Consider the following 23,411-nt stretch of genomic DNA (forward strand, 5'->3'; position numbering starts at 1 on the left):
GTAAACCCTTCAGAGTAAGGGCCTTCGTATTCATTTGTTCTACAAATAGTTGATCAACTTCTCAGATATCCTAAAACCAATTTACATGTAGGGTAAATCCATTTGGTCTACTCTCGGTTTACTCTTGTCGATAATTGGTCTATGCTATGCTTGGTCTAATATCCACAGTCGAATTTTCATTTAGTCTTATGCCCAATTGATTCAATTTCCTGTATGTGTACTTATTGTCTCGTACATGTATTTTGTCGAATGAAAATTCAATTCATTAACAGTTTGTCTATAAATCATATGGACCATATGGTGTATGTCTGAATGCATATTAGAGAAAATTGGTATAACTTAAATGGAATGTAAGAAAATGGTAAATGGGCATTGGCAATTGGACCAAATGATTTGTAGATGAATTGGTTATTGACTAACGTAGATTAGACCATGTGGGATGAGATCAAATAGAAAGTAGACTAATTGCGTGTAGAGCAAGGTGCAATATACATGCTAATGCTGTGAATCTGAATATGAAATTCGAGGTGGCACTGCCTCCAGTGCCCATATGAGAAGCAAGGGTCAGTACTATGTTGATGGCCTGTAATTCAAGTGCCAAAGTTATGACGTCCAGGGCCCCGTTTCAGAAAGAGTTGCAATCAATCGCAACTCTAAAAATCATGCGCAACTTGATTTTCAACCAATCAACAGCGCGCATTTGGGACTTGTGTTTGAATTTTTGACTTGCGTTTAAACGCACCTCTTTCTGCAACAGGCCCCTGTTTAGATTGATCTGAATGATATTGAGACTATGGATTTCAATCAATGTCATTATACACATTATGTTCCTTTGGAAACAAAATGGAGCACACTCTATTTGTCGAGGCAATGATGGCATAGCTGGCTTTCCATAGTTTTGATTTATCTATTGCAAGTTTTTTGTCAGATGGGACCCTGGGGGCCGTTTCATAAAGCTGTTTGTATGTTAAGAGTGACTTTAAGAACAAATGGTGATCCTATCTTGTGGTAAATGATATTCACCTTTAAATGTTCATTGGTAATTACTTAACGCATAAGAAAGATTCACCAGTCGTTCTTAAAGTCGCTCTTAGCTTTACAGTTTTATGTAACATCCAGCGGTTGGGTGTTTGCATAATGTAGTTTGTATTAAGTTAAGCAACTCACTCTATGGATGACCGGGACTCTTTCTGAGAAACCATAAATCAACACTGATGGAAATCTATTGTATATCATTTACCACATGAATGGCCAATGGGTCACCAGCCGTTGGTATAGTCTTCTGTAAACTTTTATTCCGAACAGAATTTATCAAATTGACTGGAATTTTGATTTCAGTATTCATACTACCATCGGGATGATTGGAAAGATTTCATAGGTTGAAATGTTCATATCAAATGCTATTGCAATTTCTTTTAATATGGGACCGCAACAGATCGTGTTTTGTGTGTGCCGGGTTTTAGCCTTGAGGCCTCAAGTCCTTGATCCAGGTCAATATGGCCTTGGTCTTGGCCTTAACCTTGTCTTTCTAGTCTTCCATACAATGAACTCTTATAACAGGTGCGGATCCAGCTGGATTAGACACAATAGTTATGACAGGAAGAGTATTGTGCAAAAAACAATATGGCAGCCAGGGCTTCACACGAACCATTTTGTTCTACTGGTCTGACCTGATCATGTCAGACCAGTTGATTTGTTTTTCAATTGTTTTACTGGTCCCCCCAAATAACGAAAAAAATATTAAGACTCTAGTTTCATTTGCTGTCCTTTAGTGCCTATTGTTGAACCCCCCCCCCCCCCTGGTCCCCCAAAATACCGAAAAAATATTTAAAAAGACTCTAGTTTCATTTGCTGTCCTTTATTGCCTATTGTTGAACACCCCCCCCCCCTCGTGATGCATGCTGAATATGGCTCCCGATATGTTTCTGTGTCTAATGCGGATGGATCTGCACCTGATTTATAGTCCTTTGAATACTCTGGAGTTAAAATTTATAGCTATGTATAATAGCAATCCTCCCTGTTTGTCGTAGAAATCATGATTGGCAACATAAAGAAGTTAAAATTTGGCCTTTACTGTGACCAATCGAATTGTAATTACCCATAATATTCTATTCTTAAAATATGGTTATTTTACAATGTTTATTCCTAGGGGTTTAATACCTGTCTAAAATAGTAGAAATTACTAATGAGTAAAATTAGAATTACAAGCATTTTATTGAAAAAAAAATTCATTTCATAATCAAGCTTGCATAAATCATGGATCAGACAATTTTTGTAATTAATGTGACAGACAACAAAATATGGTCGAAGTTGGGCAACAAATGTCCAAAATCTCTCCTTTCTGATCAGGTTCATAGTTATGTATTCCAAACCAAAGAAACACTCAGGACTCTGCATATACTTATTGTGTATAGCACAAAATTTATATAACCATAATTTATAAATGAACTCTATGCAAATGACTAAGCAATATGAATATTATTTGCTGTAATAAATTTAAAAAAATTATGTTTCATGAATCCATATTTCTAGCATTAGATTGTGTTAAATCACCTCCAGGGCTCTGTAACACGAAGATTAGCGATCAATCGCTCGCTAAATGAACTGACCAATCAATATCAATGTTCAATGCGCATTAAATTTAAAATGCTGACCAGGGACCAATCAGGGGTGTTCTTCCATATTCGCAATTCATCGCAAACCTTTGTGTTACAGAGCCCAGATATGGTACTCTTTGTAAGATCGGGCCCTGAGGTCTATTTTATATTAAAGGAACTTTTTCATTACATTCATCATCATGGAAATCTGAATTTGGCTGCTGAGCCCAGTACCATGGTAATTGCTATGATGGAAAAATTATCATAAATTTGACATAGAGAGGATAACCAAATGATTGAGTGGTATTTCTGACAATCTCAAGACCATGTACATGGTAAAAAGATTCTAATATGTAATCAGTTCCCCATGATCTAGCTTAAAATTATCAAAAACAAGAAATTCTAGACAAAGAACGAAATAACAGCCAAGTTCCAGAGTGCTTTGCAAAGGTTTTCTGTACATGGCATCGTTTGTTCCCCATCGGGTGGTGGTATTTTTTTGTGGGATTATTACCACTGACCTTTTGTTTTCAATCTCAAAATAATACCATAAGGCATTGCTTCAGTTGCAAAGAGCAGTTCAACTACATATAATCAGTTCATCTTTAATTCTCCTGTAACGCTCTGTTCATATCACGTAAGTCCTGCTAAAATTTTCTCTCTCTCCTCTGGACCTGGAAGCACCGGTATGATTCCGTCTTTCCTTCTCTGTTTCATAATTTTGCCCTGAAAAGAATTTAAAAGTGCAAAAATTTAAATCAGCATAAGTAAAGCAAGTGATTTTTCCCCGGGGGTTAAACATCATTTCTTGTTACTGCAATTGTTCATGTTTTAGTTTGAAGAATTGGGATTTGGTTTGGTTTGGATTGCATTTCAGAGAAGTTTTTCACATGTGATAATACCATTGATCACCAAAACAGAAAATGAAAAGGTTCTGGTTTCATAAAATGATTTCTCATTCTGTATTGGAAGCATGTAAATCAGATTGCCTCCCCTGGCTCCGACACCTAATGTTACATTACTAAAATCAGAACTTAAGTAGAGTAAAAAGACAAAACCATTTTGAGGAGCCACATAAAGTGTATAGGGAAAAATTTCTAGAAAGATGTGAGCAAGCAACATAAGCGAGCAAAAAAAATATAACTTTGTGACAAATTGTTACAAAATATTAAGAAAAAGTATCTTTCACAAATTTTGTCCACAGCTTTTTTTTTCTACTCCTTTTTCTTTTTGGTCACGTTAAAACAAAACAAAATATGGGGGAGGTGCATGCCCCCTTCCTCTAAAATGCTACATGTATCAATGGTACTATGAACAGCTCAAAAACTTGTGAGATTAATCCCAAAACAGGGTTCAAGTGGTGCTCTAACATTCAGTGGTTTCCCATATACAATGCATTTTAGAGATCCACTTTACAACTTTGGTCTCATCAGGTCCAACATGTACACCAGAGCTATGGCATAAGATGAACTCTGATTCTTTGTAGATTTTGGTCAAATCATCACTAATATTTTTTCTCTTACATCTGTACTTTTCTGATTTTACTATTAACTTGGCATCAGCATGAACTTCTCCTTCAAGCCCTTACCCAAAAGTTCTTGCAATTCTTATAGTTGGCAAAGTATCCTTTACATCTCTCACGGTCAAAGTTATAATCATGAAGGCACTGGTACGATGCGTTTGCTTCCTGAAAAAAAAGGGAAATAGAAAAGATCAATGATATTTCTCTGCTAAAGAACAAACAAAATTTCTACAATACTGGGGGCAGTTTCATAAAGCTGATCTTAAGAGTGACTTTAAGAACGACTGGTGAACCCTTCTTACGCACTGAACTATTGCCAATTCAATATACCATTTACCACAAGAAAGGATCACCAGTCGTTAAAAAGTGGCTCTTAACTTACAAACAGATCACAAAATGCACATAGATCTAGATCAAACTAGTCCAAGTCTTAACAGCTCGGCTCACCTTACTCACTGACTTAATTCAAACAGAGACCGAAGTTCTAACACGATCTGTACAGGGACTCAATGGCCATTATACAAATAATGCATGCAGCCGACTGAGCTGAGTGCGTTAGTGGAAATGCACAGCACGCGAGGTTTCTTTAGATAGGTGCTGCACTGTGCACCAGCCACTGGCTGCGAGTGCCCAGTGTGCACCATCTGAAGAAACAGAGCTCTCTCTCTGCATTTACTTTTATGCACGACAGAGCAAGTGCATTATCTCTGTTATAATAAAATAGCGACACAGCTACAAATTCTTAAAAAGTTAGGCCTACAGTAGTTTTGTTGGACTTCTCCCAGGACTTCTACTGCACTGGCCTACTTGAGTTGAGCGTGCACAATGTCAATTTTCGTTGCACACCTTTCCTTTTGCACTGCCGAGCATGCACAAAAAAAGTTGGATGTCATGTGATGCATATTGGCCAAACGCGATGCTTTAAAGGGGAATGAAACCTTTGGAACAAATAGGCTTGTGTAGAAACAGAAAAATCAAAGAATAAGAATAAAGAAAGTTTGAGAAAAATCGGACAAATAATGAGAAAGTTATGAGCATTTGAATATTGCAATCACTATTGCTATGGAGATCCTCCTATTGGCAATGCGACAAGGATGTGTGATGTCACTGATGAACAACTTTACCTTTGGTGGACTATAAAATACCCTCAAAATGTCTCTGCTTTTTCTTATGATGATACAAACTCTTTATCCATGATGTATCCTTAAAAAATATGTATTACATGCCCTCATGTAGAAAGAACACATGATCTATGGATAGATGTGATAAAAGAGGCAATTCAAGGGAAATATATACTAAAGTAATGGGGAGAGTTGTTCACAAGTGACATCATACATCTATGTCGCATTGCAAATTTGCTATCTCCATAGCATTAGTGATCGCAATATTCAAATGCTCATAACTTTCTCATTATTTGTCCGATTTTTCTCAAACTTTTGTTGATCTGTTTCTTTGATTTTTCTGTTTTCACACAAGCTATCTTGTTCCAATGGTTTCATTCTCCTTTAAATCGAAGCGAATACACCTAATTCTATTTGATAAATTACTACTAAGTTCGGATAAACCAGGGAGTGGGAGTTGCACGACACTCGACAGCAGAAGTAAGTCACTGTTTTTCCTTCCCCGTTTTGGTGCATTTCAGGCCAAAACAGAATAGAATATCTTTAATTTTATTTTGGTCCAGTTCTTTTCTTATCATTTTATGAAATAAAGACAAAATTCGTGGGGGGATTTTGCATTGTTAATCCCCAAAGCCAAAGGCCAAACGACAACGTTCATCACTTCATGGCAGTAGCATAATCGGCATCGCGGGTCGTCTGCGTACGACTACGAGGTCGAGGAGAAATTTTTTTTAAAATGATAAAAAACTCCTCGAATCAGACCGCTGCCAGCAGGCAAAGCCACACACATGACACACAGCACAGGCATGACAATTGACAGGTTCCATTTTATTATCATTCATTATTTTTTCAAATTCAAAGTCACCACTGATTAAAATTAAATATCCAGTCAGTGTCCATCATTGTCAAATTTTAAAAAACTGACAAACTTACAGTCAAACAGGGATTACTGTCTCCATCAGTCCATCGCCTTTGTTTTGTAAACGGCTGTGTCTTCTTTTGAATTTGGCTCGGAATCGCAACAGGATCTCCCGTTTCCATTTTCACTTTTTTCAGAATGGAAGAAAATGTTAAATACCGGTACGTGGGACTACGGAGAAATTATAGTAACGCATGTAATGTGGAGTTCTCGTTTTCCCACGGCCCTGGCCGATCAGTTTGTTTGGATAAACCCATGACCCTTGTAGGGGGAATAAAAATAATGATTTATTTATCTAGTGTACTGATTTATTAGCTGATGAACCAAAAGTTCATGAAATATTAGATATTTGATTTACTTACATAAATATTTTTTTCTGATTTCTCAGTATCGTTTATATTGATTAAAAAAAGGTGTAAAGTAAATACGTACACCTATAATTGTTAATGGACTATTCCAAATTCCCGGTACCCAAAATGCATTAGAACTTGGACTGTCAACATGGCTGACGGAATCGCGAAAATTACAGATGACGAGAATAATCAATGAAAGACGATTTTGTGATTTGTAGGTGCCAAGGAGCTCAACTAGTGAGTGGGTTGAGTAAAGGCTTGGGCCAAGGTATGGATCCAATCAATTCCTAAACGTTTTCCCCTCTCGATGTCATGTTAGAGTTATTATTTCTTACCGATATGAATATTGTTCCCACCCAGTTTATGTGTGCACTGCATGTGAATGAATGAACGTTGAATTGCCAATGACAAGTGACAGAAGCAGACCGAGCTGAGTGAGTGTGCATGTGCATGATCAATTCATGGTGAGTGAGATGGGTTGAGCTCGAGCTCGACAATCCAGGAGCCGGTCGAGTGTACCGGCAATTGACATCCAAATTGTTGGGCTTCACAACTAAATACAGACAGTTTTTGGCTCACAAATTGAGTGACATTTTAATGATTGACAATATTTTTCATTTTTCTGATGATAAATTTGCGGCGCTGCACTGCAGTTTCACCATCATATGTCAGTCACTCCGGCTGACTTCCTTCGCCGCTTTGGGATGATTTCCTCACCAAAATTAAAAAGAATATAATATACCCAGTTGTTTTGTGTCCGGACAATGAATTTTAGACAGACATTTTGAAAAATTCAATGGCAGTTTCATTGATTTTTAGTACAAAATGTTAGGCAATTATTAGAGAACAAAATAGAAGATACAATTGATATTATTATTAAACTTTTCAAGACATGAAAGACGGCTTCAAAAATGTGGAGACCTGACCACCCCCCAATCGTATTGTTTACAAATTTCACAGCCAGTCTCGATTCCTCAATCTTTTTCAAGGTCAATATGCACACTGCTTTTTCAGTAGACAGGAATAACCGTCGTTTCTGGGGATTTATTCAACAATTTCTGACATTTTACTGTAATCCCCATTTACCGACGGCAATGTGTCAGTACGAGTCTTCATGTGTAATCTGGTCCGACAATTCGGCGGACGGGTTTTGTCCAGATTTTTTACTTCTTTTAGATTCTAAATGACATTATATTATCTTGGACGAAGGTCCACTATTTTCGTTAGACTCTAATCTTTCTATTGATACTATATACATTATTTATTATTTCGAAAATATACGTTACCGATGAGTTATTCCCCGGGTTATTCCTTATTTTTTGACTTTCTGCCGGAGAGGAAAATATGGCAGCCGTCAACGAGTTGTGCTTGTATCAAGGCTTTCCGATTAAATTTTCGATATCTTGGCCAATCAATGCGAGCGACAAGTTCCGAACGCACGCACATCAATATGTCCAAGCGCAAAGCAGCGGCACAAATCGCGATAGGTAGCGACTGGTAAATACGTCTGTAATGATGATGACGTCATCCAAGATGGCAACTTACGTTAACCAACGAAAGGATCGAAGATGACGATGTTTCGATCATCATTTCAAGAGAATTAGCGGTAACTGAGGTCTAAGGTACGATATTTCTGAATTTTAAACATTTTTTCGTAAATATGGACGTGATTTATTTTTCATAATATGACATTTTATGTACAAAAAACGATCGGAAAATCGGGTTTCCGCTGTTAAATCTAACGTTACTGCTAAAATACGTTGTCTGTACGTACGGGCCTCCAAGCTTTTCAGTCTATGTATTGGTGAGTGAGCCAACGCAGTTCAGCGGAACAACCAAAATACAGAGACTGAAGCTTTTGGTCTACTTTTTCAGATACTCCAATAGTTTTTGGCTTCGATCTCGTCATTCAAAATTCTCCGACATCGCTTCGCTGTGGACTTAGTTAGAGACCATAATCATGCAAACTAATGGGTGGGCTGTGGCAGCCAGATTTTTTGGTCACTATTTTCAATCCATATCAAAACTATGGCAAAGCCACGCATTGCTCTTAAGCAAAACAATGTCTGAATGAGAATTTGACATGTCAATGACCTCAAGATCCAACCAAAATACCATGAACGGCCGTTTCCAATAGCGATATTGAGAAAAACAGTGGGCATTTTGACCTTGATATGTGATTGAGAGACTTGCTATGACACTTGCAAACAATTACTGGTGCGTAAATTCAAACAAAGTCGCCTATTTCGAGAAACTGCATTAGCACCAACTTTGCATGATAAACGCGTGAAAGATGTTAAAATGGGGCGCTATAAACTTTCGCATTGGGGCTTGCTGGTACAGTTCGCTTACTAATTTGTTACTTTACCAGGTGGTCTAGCTGTGCTGATGTGGTACAGGACTGAGACTGAGTGGTGCACAAGTGCATTGCATTATTATCGCCATAAATGGCCATGAGGTTGCTGTTAATCGGTCGTTATTCTTATTGAGCAGGAGAGGCACATGGCAAATATTTATTTTGGATACTCTCTCCAATTAATATGGGCTGAGACAATCTGTGATATTAGCATGATTTAAGACTTGCTTTACATAAGGATTAAAAGAAGCAAACAGCAAATCAACACAGTCATTCCCTACAAAAAGTTTGCCTCGCTGAAGTAAAAAGGCCAATTGTTTTGTGTGTGGATAACAAAAAGTGGTATGAAATCAAAAGTAGATGGTGAAGTTTTGAATTCTAAAGACAGTGAAGAGGAGTAATTTTTCATGACAAATTTACTTATGTTTCCCATGTTTTTTTCCCATCAAGGTATAAATCAAATTCTTGCAAAGTAAATAAAAAAGGGAAAGTGGACCCCAAACTGGAGACTGTCTCTGAAATTAGATCTATCTACAATAGTCTCTTTTCTTGATACTGAGTAGATCTATACTAAATGGGAGAGAGTCTTCTGGCTTTGTGTCTATCTTTACTGTTGAGCGGGGTCTTTACACTCATCCAATGATAAACCTTGCCTTAGCAGCCACTGTGGGGATATACTGCTTGCAATGTTAAGTTTATTTCATAGGGTTGCTGTCTTGTTTTTTGACACTGTGTGAACTTGACTCTGAATTAAATTGAATTCTTTTAATTATTTTTTTCCGAATTAAAAAAGAGAGTTTGTGGTTTTCCATTTCAGATCAACTAGAGGTTTCAAATTAAATGCTCAAATTGAAAGTTTTTGAGCACTCTGGTAAATAATAAAAATGATCTCTGGACAAACTTATTCATGAAAACAAATGATAGATGAATTGGACTTATGACAAAAGTGACAATTTTTTTAGACTTCTTTTAGATTATGTGTTGTATGTTGCATAGATCTAAATTAAATCACATTTTTTAAACCCAATTTTTTTTAAACAATGTGCAAACATCAAAAATAAAATCCCTTACACTGACATAAATAAACTTTAAAAGTCATACATTTTTCACTACCGGTACTACATGTAAGATAGCTTTTTATTTTATACCCCGGTAATTGAATAAAGTCAAAACAGAATTTATAGAAAATATGAATGTTGTGAAGAGGCTGACAGTCTCTGCTGTGTCTGCATCCTCTGATGTAGAGAGCTCCTACCGACTGGTCCAATCCAGTACCGTCTTGGTACAGCTAAATGCTGCATAGTTGGTGTTCCTATTTTAGAAAACTGCATTTATTTTTTTTTTACTGTCGCGTTCTGACGCTAAACTGAGTGGATTTTTTAGAATCACAGGTGCTGCATTTCAGAAAAATTAGTTTCAACTCTTGATATCCGGGTACCATTTTTTGTCTCACCTGTGAAGCAGAGTGAGACTGCAGGTGCTGCTTTTCCGACTGCGGCGGCGTCAACACCAAATCTTAACCTAAAGTTAAGTTTTTGAAATGACAGCATAACTTAGAAAGTATATCACTAGTTTATGAAATGTGGCCATAAGGTTAGTCAAGTATTCCTGCCTGAGTTTTGAGTCGAATGACCAAGGTCAAAGGTCATTTAGGGTCAATGAACTTTGGCCAAATTGGGGGTTTTTGTTGAATTACCATCATATTCATAACTTTAAAAATTTATGGATCTGATTCATGAAACTTGGACATAAGAGTACCCTGGTAATCAAGTACCATTACACATCCTGTGCAAATTTCAGGTCACATGATCAAGGTCAAAGTTCATTTAAGGTCAATGAACTTTGGCCAATTTGGGGGTATTTGTTGAATTACCATCATAACTTTGAAAGTTTATTGGTCTAGTTCATAAACCTTGGACATAAGAGTAATCAAGTATCACTGAACATCCTGTGTGCATTTCAGGTCACATGTCCAAGGTCAAAGGTCAATGAACTTTGGCCAAGTTTGGGGGTATTTGTTGAAGTACCATCATAACTTTGAAAGTTTATTGGTCTAGTTCATAAACCTTGGACATAAGAGTAATCAAGTATTACTGAACATCCTGTGCGAGTTTCAGGTCGCATGACCTTTCAAAGTTTATAGTGTATAAAATGTGGATGTAGGGGTTATCAAGTATCACTGACAAGTTTTAGGTCAAACAATCAAGGTCGAATGTCAATGAACGTAGTATTGTATCATTATGTATGAATGGTGTGTTTTGTGAATAATTATTTTACAGTAGCTTTCAAAGTCAGCACTGCTGAGTTTTTCATGTGATGCAGGTGAGACTGCCAGAGGCATTCCACTTGTTCAAAACGCTGTGCTGCACCAGGTCACGCCGTAACTTTGATAACAAAACATTTCTTTTTTTAATTGGATTAATTTTGAAGATACCGTCCTAAATTTGCAAGAAATTAAGATCCTTTACTCACATTTTTTTATTTATAGTAATTTTCCATGACCCCACTCTTTGAATCTGAACTAAGCTTCACTTTAATAGTGCTCTGGAAATATGGCACAGATCCCCCAATTTTAAGACAGAAATTAGGATTTTCAGTGCGGATTTTTGATGAGTTAATGTACAGTCAGTGCCCGAGTGTATTCATGTATACCGTAGCTGCCTGTGTTGCGGTGATAATTGACATTGAGCTGTGTGTTGCGGTGATGATTGACTGAGAGTTGTGCTGTGGCATATGCGTAGGCATAGCTTAGCTTGAGAAATATTTGACATGTTGACGTTAGCTGTCACGCTCTGATGCTTCCAAATAATATTTCATAAGATATTTTTTTGAGTGAGTTTGAATAAAAAAGTAATCGTGAAATATCCCCCTGAATACAAAATGTTCTGTTCAAATTTGATAAACTTCATCCCATTCAATTTGATGAACAAAATTGTAAAAGTTAGAGCGTCCAGTTAATTTAATATATGTACAAAATACTTCATGAAACATTTTGCATATACATGTAGTGATTTTTTGTTGAATGTGCATTTGAACAGAATTCATTGAAGTACTTTTGTACATGTACATGTATGTCTAAAACAAAAAGGCAGTTTTGAGGACTTTATTCTTTTTCCATTTCTATAGCGCAGCTACGATAATTGCATGTACTGAGCTTGATATCATTACCCTGGCTGTAGCTCTGCTCAGCCGCTGTATAGGCGCTAAAGCATTCAAGGACTAAATTCTGGATACCCATTCACCTTTAATACCTGGGTCAAGTGCATTACAATGTGGGTAAATTTCTTGCTGAAGGAAAACATGCCATTTCTGGGATTTGAACCCACGTCCCTCTGATTGAAAGTGGAGAGTCGTATCTACTACAGTAGACGTGACGCCCCCACAATGAATAAACATGTAATCTATGACATGTATGCACCATACATGTACATGTAGATGTCAAAAATTTTAAGGTTCAAAGGTAAAGGTCACAATAGGCGGTTTCAAACCGCCTCGATCACAAGAATCCCCGTTAAATTACGAGAACTTTTTTAGGCTGAAAAATACCTGTTAATTATTCCTGCATTCACACCGCCCTGAAACATACCCTTCGGGATAAGTTCCTGAAGTTACGAGCATGCGCAGTATGGTCTGATAAGCAGGCAAGGCGCGATTTTCACAATCACTAGCCCAGCAGCCACCCACAGCTCCCCGCCCAACGACGACCAACGACACGCTGGGCTAAAAGTTCCCGTAATTTGATTTCACATCGCCAAAATACCTGCGACCTTGAAAAAAATCCCCGCGAAAGTTCTCGTAATTTCGCCAAGTACCTACTATTTAGCGGGTATTTTCTTTCGGGGAGATTACGCGTAGTTTGCTTTCACATTACCAAAATACCTGGTATTTTCTGATCGGGGTAAATTTCCCGATCAGAGAATACCTGGAACTGGCGAACTTCGAGGCGGTCTGAAACCACCTACTGACATATTTTCAGCTACATGTATACCCTTCTGCAGTCCTTGTAAATGCAATAACTTCAGTTTAACTGAACCTACATGTAGGCTCATATAATTTAGTGTGTATGATGCTAGCATGGATCCCAGGAAGCCTATTGATTTTGAGGTCCAAAGGTCAAGGTCACACTGAAATGTTTTCGCCTTACCCTTCTAGTTTAACTTAACTTTGGCTCATATAATTTGGTGTATGATACTAGCATGGATCCCAGGAAGCCTATTGATTTTAGGTCAAAAGGTCAAAGGTCAAGATCACAGTGACATTTTTTCATCTTTACCCTTCTGAAGTCCTTGTTAATGCGATAACTTCAACTTAACCTAGGCTCATATATGTAATTTGGTGTGTATGATACTAGCATAGATCCCAGCAATTATATTAATTTTGAGGTCAGACAGTCAAAGGTAAAGTTGCCACCTCCCACTTTTCTTGCTTGACCATTAACTCTATTTTCCGTGTTATAGGCAGGCGTATTACATGTATGTGCTCACTCTAGCGAAACTCTTCTTCTTTAAATATGTCTTGGTATTAAGGCTGCTACATTAATGTATTAAAAAGAACATGTTTCAGGGCATAAATTTGCAATTTCCATTCTCGCATGAAAACTTAAGGAAACTGCATGTACGATTGATTTTTCCCGCTGGGAACAGAATATTGTTTGCTCTCAGACATACATAGAAATGATTAAAATCCGCACAAACTCCAATAGTGGTCAGGGACTCGGCCAAGCGGCTGGAGGCGATATTATTACCATGACGATTTGATCTATGGAAAGCAATGTGACAGCTGCAAATCATACAGGAATGAAAACAGAATATCCTCTGATCAATCAATAATGAACATCGACACAAGAATATGAGTGTATTGATTTCTTATTTCGCTCATGGAGTTCAGCGGAAGGGAAAGCAGTTATTTGTGACAAAGTGGTCATGGCCGGAAAATAAAAAAAGGATGAGAGATTGGATGCGATTATTGTCTGGGTTATGCTGTATACAGTGCATTCTGTACTAAAGACTAACCAAGAATGACAGGATTTTTTTAATTCACCTCATTTATTTTTAAAATTCACCTCATTATTGTGTGCAGGTCCCGGGGGGGGGGGGGGGGCACTTCCATTGATAAGTGGATGCCAGGCATGACCAAAGAAACCTGTAAAAAGATTGGACATGTTACGTACAAAAACACTAAGATACTGAAAAAGGGTATAGTTTCCTTGGAAAGCTATGAGTTTATGGTCAAATTTGCAAGGGTACTATAAGAATTATAGATTAAAATGCTTTATAAAGGATGTACTTTTTGCCCCAACACTACATTTACAAGTCCGATTTGAGCGAGGTGTGGGAGTGGGGCAGTACTATAAAAGCCAACAGAAATAATTGAAATATGGTTTTACTTGTTAAGGGGTCAATTCAGGAAATACTTGTCAAGGGTACCATTTTGTTTCTAATAAATAAGTGTAGAGTTTCACACGCCAATACTTGTTTAGAATATGGAAAATACTTCCATGTTTAGGATGCTTTTCAAAACCCATGGTCGCGCCTGGCATCCTCTCGTCAATAAAAAGTGCCCCCCCCCCCGTGCAGGTGGTCCTTAGGTCTCAATGTAATAAAAGAAAACTTACTTAATAAGATAGGAGACCAATGTTGGGGGAGGGAGTTGAAACTTGAAAGGTGGACCTTCTATATACATGTAGATGGTCGCTGAGTCAGATCTTACTGGACCTGCTCTTAAAGGACAAGTCCACCCAAACAAAAACTTGATTTGAATAAAAAGAGAAAAATTCAACAAGCATAACACTGAAAATATCATCAAAATCGGATGTAAAATAAGAAAGTTATGACATTTTAAAGTTTCGCTTCATTACACAAAACAGTTATATGCACATCTCGGTCGGTATGCAAATGAGGGAACTGATGACATCACTCACTCACTATTTCTTTTTTTATTTTATTATATGAAATATGAAATATTTTGATTTTCTTGTCATTGTCATGTGAAATGAAGTTTCATTCCTCCCTGAACATGTGGAATTCCATTATTTTAACATTTTGTGGCTCAGGCAAGGAGGTCCTATTCGTCAAATTCGTAAAAATGAAATACAAATTCAAACAATAAAAAACAAAAGAAATAGTGAGTGAGTGACATCATCGACTCTCTCATTTGGATGGAACTGGCTCGTTCATATAACTATTTTGTTAAAAATAAGTGAAACTTTGAAATGTCCTAACTTTCTTATTTTACATCCGATTTTGATGAAATTTTCAGCATTGTGCTTGTCTGATTTTTCTCTATTGATTCAAATCAACATTTTTCTGAGGTGGACTTGACCTTTAATATGTAATTTGTTGTGAGGAAATTGAGAGAGGGCAGTATACATGTACAGTACCAAAAGATTTTATAGGCATGTTTTGACCCAGTCATGCAATGTACTACTTTCCCACCTGTGCCAAGGTACATGTATGCCATCCATTAAAGCTTATAAATACATGTACATTCCTTGTATCCTGCAGTCATTACTTTGTACCTCACACCACCCCCCTTCAAAAAGAGAATGAAAGGTTGGTCTTTTTGTAGTGCATTAATTCACCTTGTGTATTTAAAAGGAGGGGGGGGGGGGTGATGGTGTACAAACTGTATGTACATGTATGTTCATGTATGTAGTTTAAAAAAATATCCCAAATGATGGTTTGAATAAATTTCTTCAATGCCAAAGCTGATCCTGAAATGTATGTTGCATCTGTAGTTATTGATTCATGCCATTTCTACTCATGGCTGAATAATACCTACATGTAAGGAGCTCGACATGACTATATTCTTGCGCGATGCACTTGAGCTAAATTTGGTGAGGGCTATAATGACGGCTCCTTCACTTCACATCACAGTGTCAATCGCTACCTGAGCTTGAGTAGGATCGAGTTATGACTAGATGATAGAGTGGAAGTAGTAGCAAGCAGGCTTGAATGACCCATTTGAATTTCTTGCTCTGACGTTTATAATATGAGTGCATATTTTTTCTAGCCACTTTTCGGCATAGGCATGTACCCCACCCCAATTTACACCACCTTGTAATACAGTACTATTGAAAAAAAAAATCTTTGGGAACATGTACATGTAGGTAAGAAATGGTTCATACAGTCTGTGGCAAGAAAAAAAAATATATTCTAGCATTGCAATAAATATTTTACATGATTGATTGATACAGTCTGTGGCAAGAAAAAAAAATATATTCTAGCATTGCAATAAATGTTTTACATGATTGATTGGTTTGATTGATTGGTGGTGATTTTTTACCTGATTGCTAAGAAAGCATGAATGCTTGTAAGCAAGCAACCAGAGGACCGACGGCTTAAGGTCCCCTCCGAAGGACCTGGTACTGAGGATTAATGCCTTACCAAAGGGCACTAGCGCACCAAGTGGGAATCGAACCCGGGTCACCGGAATACGAATCCCCCGCTCTACCGACTGAGCTATCGCGCCTTTTGCATGCATTTCATACTTCTAGATTACCTAAATGATATAGCAAGAAATTGATTCACATTGTGCTGCACTCAACCCAGGAGAGGTACATGTACATGTAAATGAGTACCGGCAGGAAGTAATTCCTGAAAAATATTGGCAACAGAATTGGTTGACTACATGGGTGTTCCTGATATGCGCTTTGCAAACACCTTGTGGATGTATTATCTACATGTATGCAGAACTCTATGCTTTTTTTTTAAACTCCAATATCAAGGAGAAAAACAGAAGGAAAAATAAAGGGGGGGGGGTAAGGTTATAAATGGTAACCAAAACAAAGTGTTGATGGAAAAGGCAAATGTTGTAATTTTCCCCCTAAAAAAAAGGTTGAGTGATACAGCCCAGCCCACTAACATTGTCACTATGGATTAAGGAAATGTATCACTTTGTAATGATGTGTGGGGAGTAAAATGGGGTCCAGATTTTTCTAGGTTTCACGCAGGAGCCATCTGGAATTATCACTCAATTTTCCACTATCTTTCTATCTCAGTGTATCCAATTCCAACAACCTTTCTGTTCTTCCTACTTTTCTTTTAAAGGTCTAGTCCACCTCAGAAAAATGTTGATTTGAATCAATAGAGAAAAATCAGACAAGCACAATGCTGAAAATTTCATCAAAATCGGATGTAAAATAAGAAAGTTATGACACTTCAAAGTTTCGCTTATTTTTAACAAAAAAGTTACATGAACGAGCCAGTCACATCCAAATGAGAGAGTCGATGATGTCACTCACTATTTCTTTTGTTTTTTATTGTTTGAATTATACAATATTTCAATTTTTACGAATTTGATGATTAGGACCTCCTTGCCTGAAGCACAAAATGTTAAAATAATGGAATTCCACGTGTTCAGGGAGGAATGAAACTTCATTTCACATGACAATGACGAGAAAATCAAAATAATTCATATTTCATATAATAAAATACAAAAGAAATAGTGAGTGAGCGATGTCATCAGTTCCCTCATTTGCATACCGACCGAGATGTGCATATAACTGTTTTGTGAAATGAAGCAAAACTTTAAAATGTCATAACTTTCTTATTTTACATCCGATTTTGATGAAATTTTCAGTGTTATGCTTGTTGAATTTTTCTCTTTTTATTCAAATCAAGTTTTTGTTGGGGTGGACTTGTCCTTTAATATTGTTGATTGTCCTCTCTTTCTTTCATTCATCCTTTCAATACAGTTTCTACTGTCACTGTCTTTCCCATTCCTCCCATCATTTTTCCTATCTAATTTCCTATTTTGAGCCTTTCCGTTTTTACCCCAAGACAACCTTTTCTTGCTTCTTGCATGTTAATTGGGCAAAACAGTGCAACCGGCAGTTGCTACACAGGCACATTGCGCAAGCAAGAACTTCTGCCGGGTTGCCGGGTACCGGGAGGATTCATTCCACCACATGTCGCTTCCCCTCAATCTTTTGATTATAATGAAGATGAAAAGTGAGAGTGTGCATATATCTTGACATTTCGGTTTATAAGGGAAAGTTCTTCTTTAAAAAAAAAAAACCCTGCAGTCGTTCTCTCTCTCCCTTTCTCGCTTCACTTGCCAAGGGTGAATGTCAGTGACTCACCGTGTTTATTTTCGTGAAGGACATTCTGATGTCAGGGCTAGTTATCCCACAGGTTTCCAGTGAGAACCAACCCCCCAACAATTGACTGCATGTGTGGCGAATCCTACACATGTCCTGTTGATATCAAGGTCCCTTTTTCACTTTGGTGATAAAATGCAATCGGTTTCCCTGCGACCATTGTGCAGCTACTTGCATTTGGGCAATTGTGCATAAAAAGAGAGTGCATGTATCTACAGAATATATTGGAGAGAAGTCCTGTGTGCCGGCATTTACAGAATATACATGAGTCATGGCTTTGGTCAGTATACATGTGTAGATCTCAGGTTGAGTTTCGGTAGTGTTTTGTGTCTTTGGAGAATGATATGCGTGCTTTTAATAAACTTGTCTGAATAAGATGTGATGATTTGTATAGCATGTCTCATACTGTTGTTTGCATGTGTGCCACCTGTGTGAATGTTTTAATATCTTCTCTAGATTGGTGGATGCACATTACATGTGCACTGCGTAATCGCTTGCGAATGTATGTATCCTGGGTAAGGTCAAAGGTCACTGGGTCATGACCCTTGATATTTCATGCATTTTATTGTATTGCTCGGCCAGGGGTGTTTGCAGTGGTGCACTAGACCGGGCACTCGGGCAGTTTTTATCTCCATTCCTACATGTTGTTGGTGTGAACTACATGCACATGTATGCGTGCGTTACTCTGGAATTTATTATCCTACTCAGTCTGTCGGAGTGTTGGTTATAAAGTGGAAAGTGATGGGCATGTCACTCTTTATTCAGTTCAAAATGAACAGATGATCGAGAGATGAATGAAACTTTACTTTCTACGGCGCCCTCTCTCTTTCTTCCTCCCTCTATACTACAGGTCCAAGTCCCCCACTGGCCAGTCCTTCCAGCCATGGGCAAAGAGCCTCTGTGTAAGTACAATTATCCTTATTAGGCCATGTTTATGCTTCCACTTTTCAGGCCAGAATCAGCATTTCCAAACGTGATAAGTCCAAAACATGGTTGCGTCCATGCTTACTTTCATTCAAACGCTGTTTCAAAACGCCGATCGTAAACTCACAAAAAGGTGCGTTTGTAAACGTTGTTTGACCAGAATCAGGCTTTCTGGGGAAGTATAAACAGAACCACGATCGTAAACGTGTTTAAATGATGAAATTTGGTACATGCTTCCGGGTGAGATGAAAATCCGCGGGCAAATACAGTCGTATTGCTCCATGTTATCTCCACGTAATAACAACAATCGGAAAAAAACTTTCGAAAAAAGGCGCGCCCAATTTGACCTCGCTTTACGATGCGAAGCCAGCTGGAGATCATGATTTGCTCTGAAAAGTTAAGCATAAACAGCACTCCCAGAACCACGTTTACGATCGGCGTTTTGAATCAAAGTTTGAAATCGCTGATTCTGTCCTCGCAATGGAAGCATAAACACACCCTAAGTTATACAAGGGTAAAAAGGTATTGGATGGGCTCAGTAGGAGTTCTTTTTATCAATTACTATTAAAACAAAACAAAACCTTATATTTTTGGTCTGATCATTATGCAATCCCTTATTTTTTTTAAAAATACTGTAGAAATTTATAGCTGATTGTTTATCTTTTTTATTATGTGTTATTTAATAGGCATATACATTACATGTAAAATAGGGTTTTGCATTGAATGTAGCCGTTATTTTTATATTATCCCTAATACTTGTATCTTCCACACACAAAAATGCGCAATAATGTTCATGTAAAAAAAATGATACAGCAGAATAATTTGTTTTTCCATTGACTGCTTATTGCACAAAAAGTAACACTTATAATAAAAGCCCCCAAAATTCAGTGTCTTTCTAATTTGGAAACAGAAATAGCCCCTAAAAAATAAAAATAAATTAAATACTACCCTGGTCCTGGATATATTTTTAAACCCAAACAAGCTGCAGTGTTTTATAACAAAGAACAGGATGCGCTTTAATTGGTCTGCCAAATTTCAAAACAGCATGATTATCCCCTCAAAGAAATTGAAAAGAGAGTTTTAATCCTCGTTTGTCACCTTGCACAATGCTAGAAGCCAGATTGCTTAAAGCTGTTAAAGTCTCACTATAAAAGGGAATTATTAGGTCTCTGGAATTATCCAAATTACCTCATTAATAACAGGAACCTATATGATCAGGGGGTCTGTTCCACAAAGAAGAAAGCGCAGTTTTTCGAATGCCTAAGCATGAATGTGCCATTGCCCGCAACTTATTTTTTTCCACTCTTTAATTATAATAAATGATTTAAGATTCAAATGTAACATTATTTGACAGTGTTTTCTTCTCTTGTTTTATACATTGTTCAAGCTGGGTTGAGCCTTATATGAAGTGCCCATTTTATATGCAGGTTCCTTTTCCAGAAATAAATATGAAGTTTATTTTTTTTTATGTGTAAGTAAAGGGATCCTCTGGGCTAAAAATAATATAATTTTAACAGATAAATATTAGATTTCAAAGATTTGCTTTCTGGTGAAACAGTTCTAGGCATGTCTTCATGAATATTCAATGAGCAAACTGATGATATCAAATTCCCACTTGTTCTTTTGTATTTTGTGAAATTAGATTTTTTTTAACTGTTCTACCCAGAACTACATACAGTAAAACAATCGGATTGACAACTGATTAAGTTATTTATTGCTGCAACTTTATTGCCTTATGATAGAGGGCATCATCATACATCATTTACATGTTTCTGTAAAAAAATGAAACAATTATGATTTCATGTAGTGATGAAGAAAAAAGGAAAGTGGGGATGGGACATCATTAGGCCACCTAATGACAATTTATGAGGATGTGCATATATAACTGTTTTCATAAAATATTTCTTAACTTTAAAAATTCAATATAAACTTCTTTATTTGTTATCCTATTTGATGAAATTTTCAGCATTTTGCTCTGTGAATTTTACTCTACATGTAAATATCTTCAGCCCAGAGTATCCTCTTAAATTAATGCCAGAAATGAAAATTAGTTTATTAATGATGTGTACCTGTATGTACTAAAATTCAGAAGTCATTTTTTAGAGTGTTGAGAAAAATATTGGATTAGGCACAAACTAGGTTATTTCAGTTTGAGTTCCAAAGTCCAAGCCATCGCTGGCCCCAACTTGGAAAGCCCGAATGTTCTGGCACGATATAGAGAGGAAACACGAAAGAAACATTGTAAATGCTCAATTTGAACATTTGTGGGAGATTTATAAGCCACATGTGTGCCAGAAAAGAACATGATTAGATAAACTTGGTTGAAACTATTAAAAGAAAGTAGAGTAAGGCCCAGGAGAAGGGTGTTCCTTGTGTTCTCCATGAAAATGAAATCATACCTGCCCACATTTGTTATTTGCATGCACTGTATTGTTCTTCAGTCTCCTCTTTTCCATATTGTTTTGTTAATTGTTAACTGCATGTAATTTGAATTTTATGGAAGACAATTTTGTTTATTGTCTTGTTCTTTTTTTAGTTCATTCTTTAGTTCTACATAATATGTTTCATGAAAAATAATTTCTTATGTTTTCTTCTCTTGTTATTTTTTAAATTCATTCTTTTGACTATAATTGAATGTTTATACTACACATCATAACCTGTGTATAATGGCCACCCATGAGAAGCACATAATGTGTATTTTACAGACAGGTGATGCACTACAATTATTACAGCCCCCCCCTGCTCCACACACACACACACACACATTCTCCATCCATGCCCATGGGAATCAGCTTTTGAGTAGTCACTATAGGGCTGTCTGCACCAGCCCGAGTTTTCAAATTAGCACGCTATTTCTGATCCGGCAAATTATCCCGATCTGAACAATCTTGAGATTATTTGTAATGGATTCACAATTATCGCGCTACTTCTAGGATTAATATCAAGGTTGCAATCCCAAGTCAACTTGGGATTATTTGCGAAATAGCTCGCTATTTTAAGAATTCACTAATTCGCAGGTGCAGATGCACTCTGGATTATTTATTCGCAGCGTCAGACCATAATGAATCGATGCCTTTCTCGAGCAGTAATCGCTCTTCTTGCGATGGTGGAGACGGGGTTTCTTGAATCTCGAGATTAATCGCGAAGAGGGCAGATCGGGCTTTAGATCTCGAGATTGAGCAAGCTCAGGCTGGTGCAGCACCACCTTATAGGCAGGTGGCTGCTATATAGAGGTTGCCACTATGACTAAACACAGGTTTGACTGTAGATGTATGTCATGTGATCACTGAACACCTTTTCTAAAGAAACACATATATATGGGCATATTGATCTATGTGGGGGGGGAGGGTTGAGGTGATAGTCATTACTAGTCTTACCCCCAGAAGATAAGTTTAATTTCCTGTTTGACAAGTTTGCATTACACTTGAAATAATAGTGGATAGATTACAATTGCACTAAATGACCTGTCTTGGATATTCAGGGAGAATATACCCGCTGAGATTATGCATCACCTGTATGGTGTAAGATTTCAGGTCATAGTCTTGGTACAAGACTTTATATGACAGATAGCGAGGTTATTGGGGAATTCAATATTCAAAGGTGTTGAATACTTCAGTCTCTTTAAATGTCCTCTGATTATATTCTACATTTAGTCCTTCTTTAACATGTATTTCCATAGAATTGCAAAGTTATGAAAAAACAACAAAAACAACCTTTCTCTGGTAAGCATCACCATCTTAAAGTTTTATCCATCATGTACTGCATTCATCCCCCCCCCCCCCTTCTTGTTTACCAATCATATTTTAATGGCATTTTAGAATCCTGGGACCATTTCTTCGAAGTTGTCAGCACTGACAACATGTCATTAGTTTGCAGTAAGTAACCATGGTAACAGTCAGACACCTTTGTTTCTCAGCCAATCGAAATCAGTTGAAATTTTCTGATTTTGACAGCATTATGCTACAAGAAGAACAAGAAAATGGTGATGAAACATGCCCCCCCCCTTTTAAAGTTAGTGCACTTTTTCAATTAGTTTTTAAATTTTAAGAAAAAAGGAATTTGAAGAAATTAATAAAAATACAGTATGATTGTATGCATCTATAACAATATGGTTCTAGTATTCTTTTAATGATAGAAAACTTCTTAAATTTCCCCATCAGCTTTGTATGCACAGGTGATGAAATTCCTGGAAGCAATGGGTTAAATAAATACATTTCAAATATAACCATTTACACGGACATTTGTGCAAATTCACTTTCAACTGTTGCCAAAGTGCGGAGAGAAGGCCCCACTTGTAATAGTGTGTATATAGAATTTGTTTCCAAGCCAAGCTTTAATAAGAAGCAAATTAGCAATAATCACATTAGAGCATAGACATGTTGAACATGATTCACCGTTTTCAATGTGAGATGCCTACGTCATCCCTGAATATCCTAAATCCCTCCTCATAGAGATGTGCGTGCGTGTACGTGGATCATGCTCTGTGTGGGGTGGAATTAAAGAGGAAGAGAGCATGGAT

At 37.2% G+C, this 23,411-nt stretch overlaps 2 protein-coding genes across 3 annotated transcripts in view; one reads left to right on the plus strand and one right to left on the minus strand.

The window, feature by feature from the left end:
* Positions 1-2,643: 2,643 nt before the first annotated feature.
* Positions 2,644-7,196, minus strand: LOC121430832 (coiled-coil-helix-coiled-coil-helix domain-containing protein 7-like). The gene is made up of 4 exons (XM_041628250.1): positions 6,848-7,196; positions 6,174-6,286; positions 4,186-4,284; positions 2,644-3,323 (listed from the first exon to the last, which is right to left on the minus strand). The coding sequence occupies exons 1-4, from the start codon at positions 6,888-6,890 to the stop codon at positions 3,231-3,233; spliced, it is 348 nt and encodes a 115-aa protein (XP_041484184.1). The 5' UTR covers positions 6,891-7,196; the 3' UTR covers positions 2,644-3,230.
* LOC121430831 (zinc finger protein PLAG1-like) overlaps positions 6,614-23,411 on the plus strand; it is a 120,945-nt gene continuing 104,147 nt past the window's right edge. The window contains exons 1-2 of one of the 2 annotated variants that reach the window (XM_041628248.1): positions 6,614-6,780; positions 18,819-18,870. In XM_041628248.1, coding sequence (XP_041484182.1) covers positions 18,852-18,870 — 19 coding nt within the window. In that variant the 5' untranslated portion in view covers positions 6,614-6,780; positions 18,819-18,851. Of the gene's footprint in view, positions 6,781-18,224; positions 18,249-18,818; positions 18,871-23,411 lie in introns of those variants that run through there. The other variant, XM_041628247.1, reaches the window with a different exon arrangement.

Source organism: Lytechinus variegatus, chromosome 17 (assembly GCF_018143015.1).
Source record: "Lytechinus variegatus isolate NC3 chromosome 17, Lvar_3.0, whole genome shotgun sequence".
Lineage (NCBI taxonomy): Eukaryota > Metazoa > Echinodermata > Echinoidea > Temnopleuroida > Toxopneustidae > Lytechinus > Lytechinus variegatus.

What these genes read in the sequence shown, in the direction of transcription:
- LOC121430832 (XM_041628250.1), bottom strand. Translation starts at nt 6,890, where the DNA reads ATGCAGTGCACACATAAACTGGGTGGGAACAATATTCATATCG. An exon ending in TGGGAACAATATTCATATCG is followed by an intron (nt 6,287 to 6,847) that starts GTAAGAAATAAT and finishes TTCTGAAAAAAG; the next exon opens with TGAAAATGGAAACGGGAGAT. An exon ending in AGAATTGCAAGAACTTTTGG is followed by an intron (nt 3,324 to 4,185) that starts GTAAGGGCTTGA and finishes AATTCTTTTCAG; the next exon opens with GGCAAAATTATGAAACAGAG.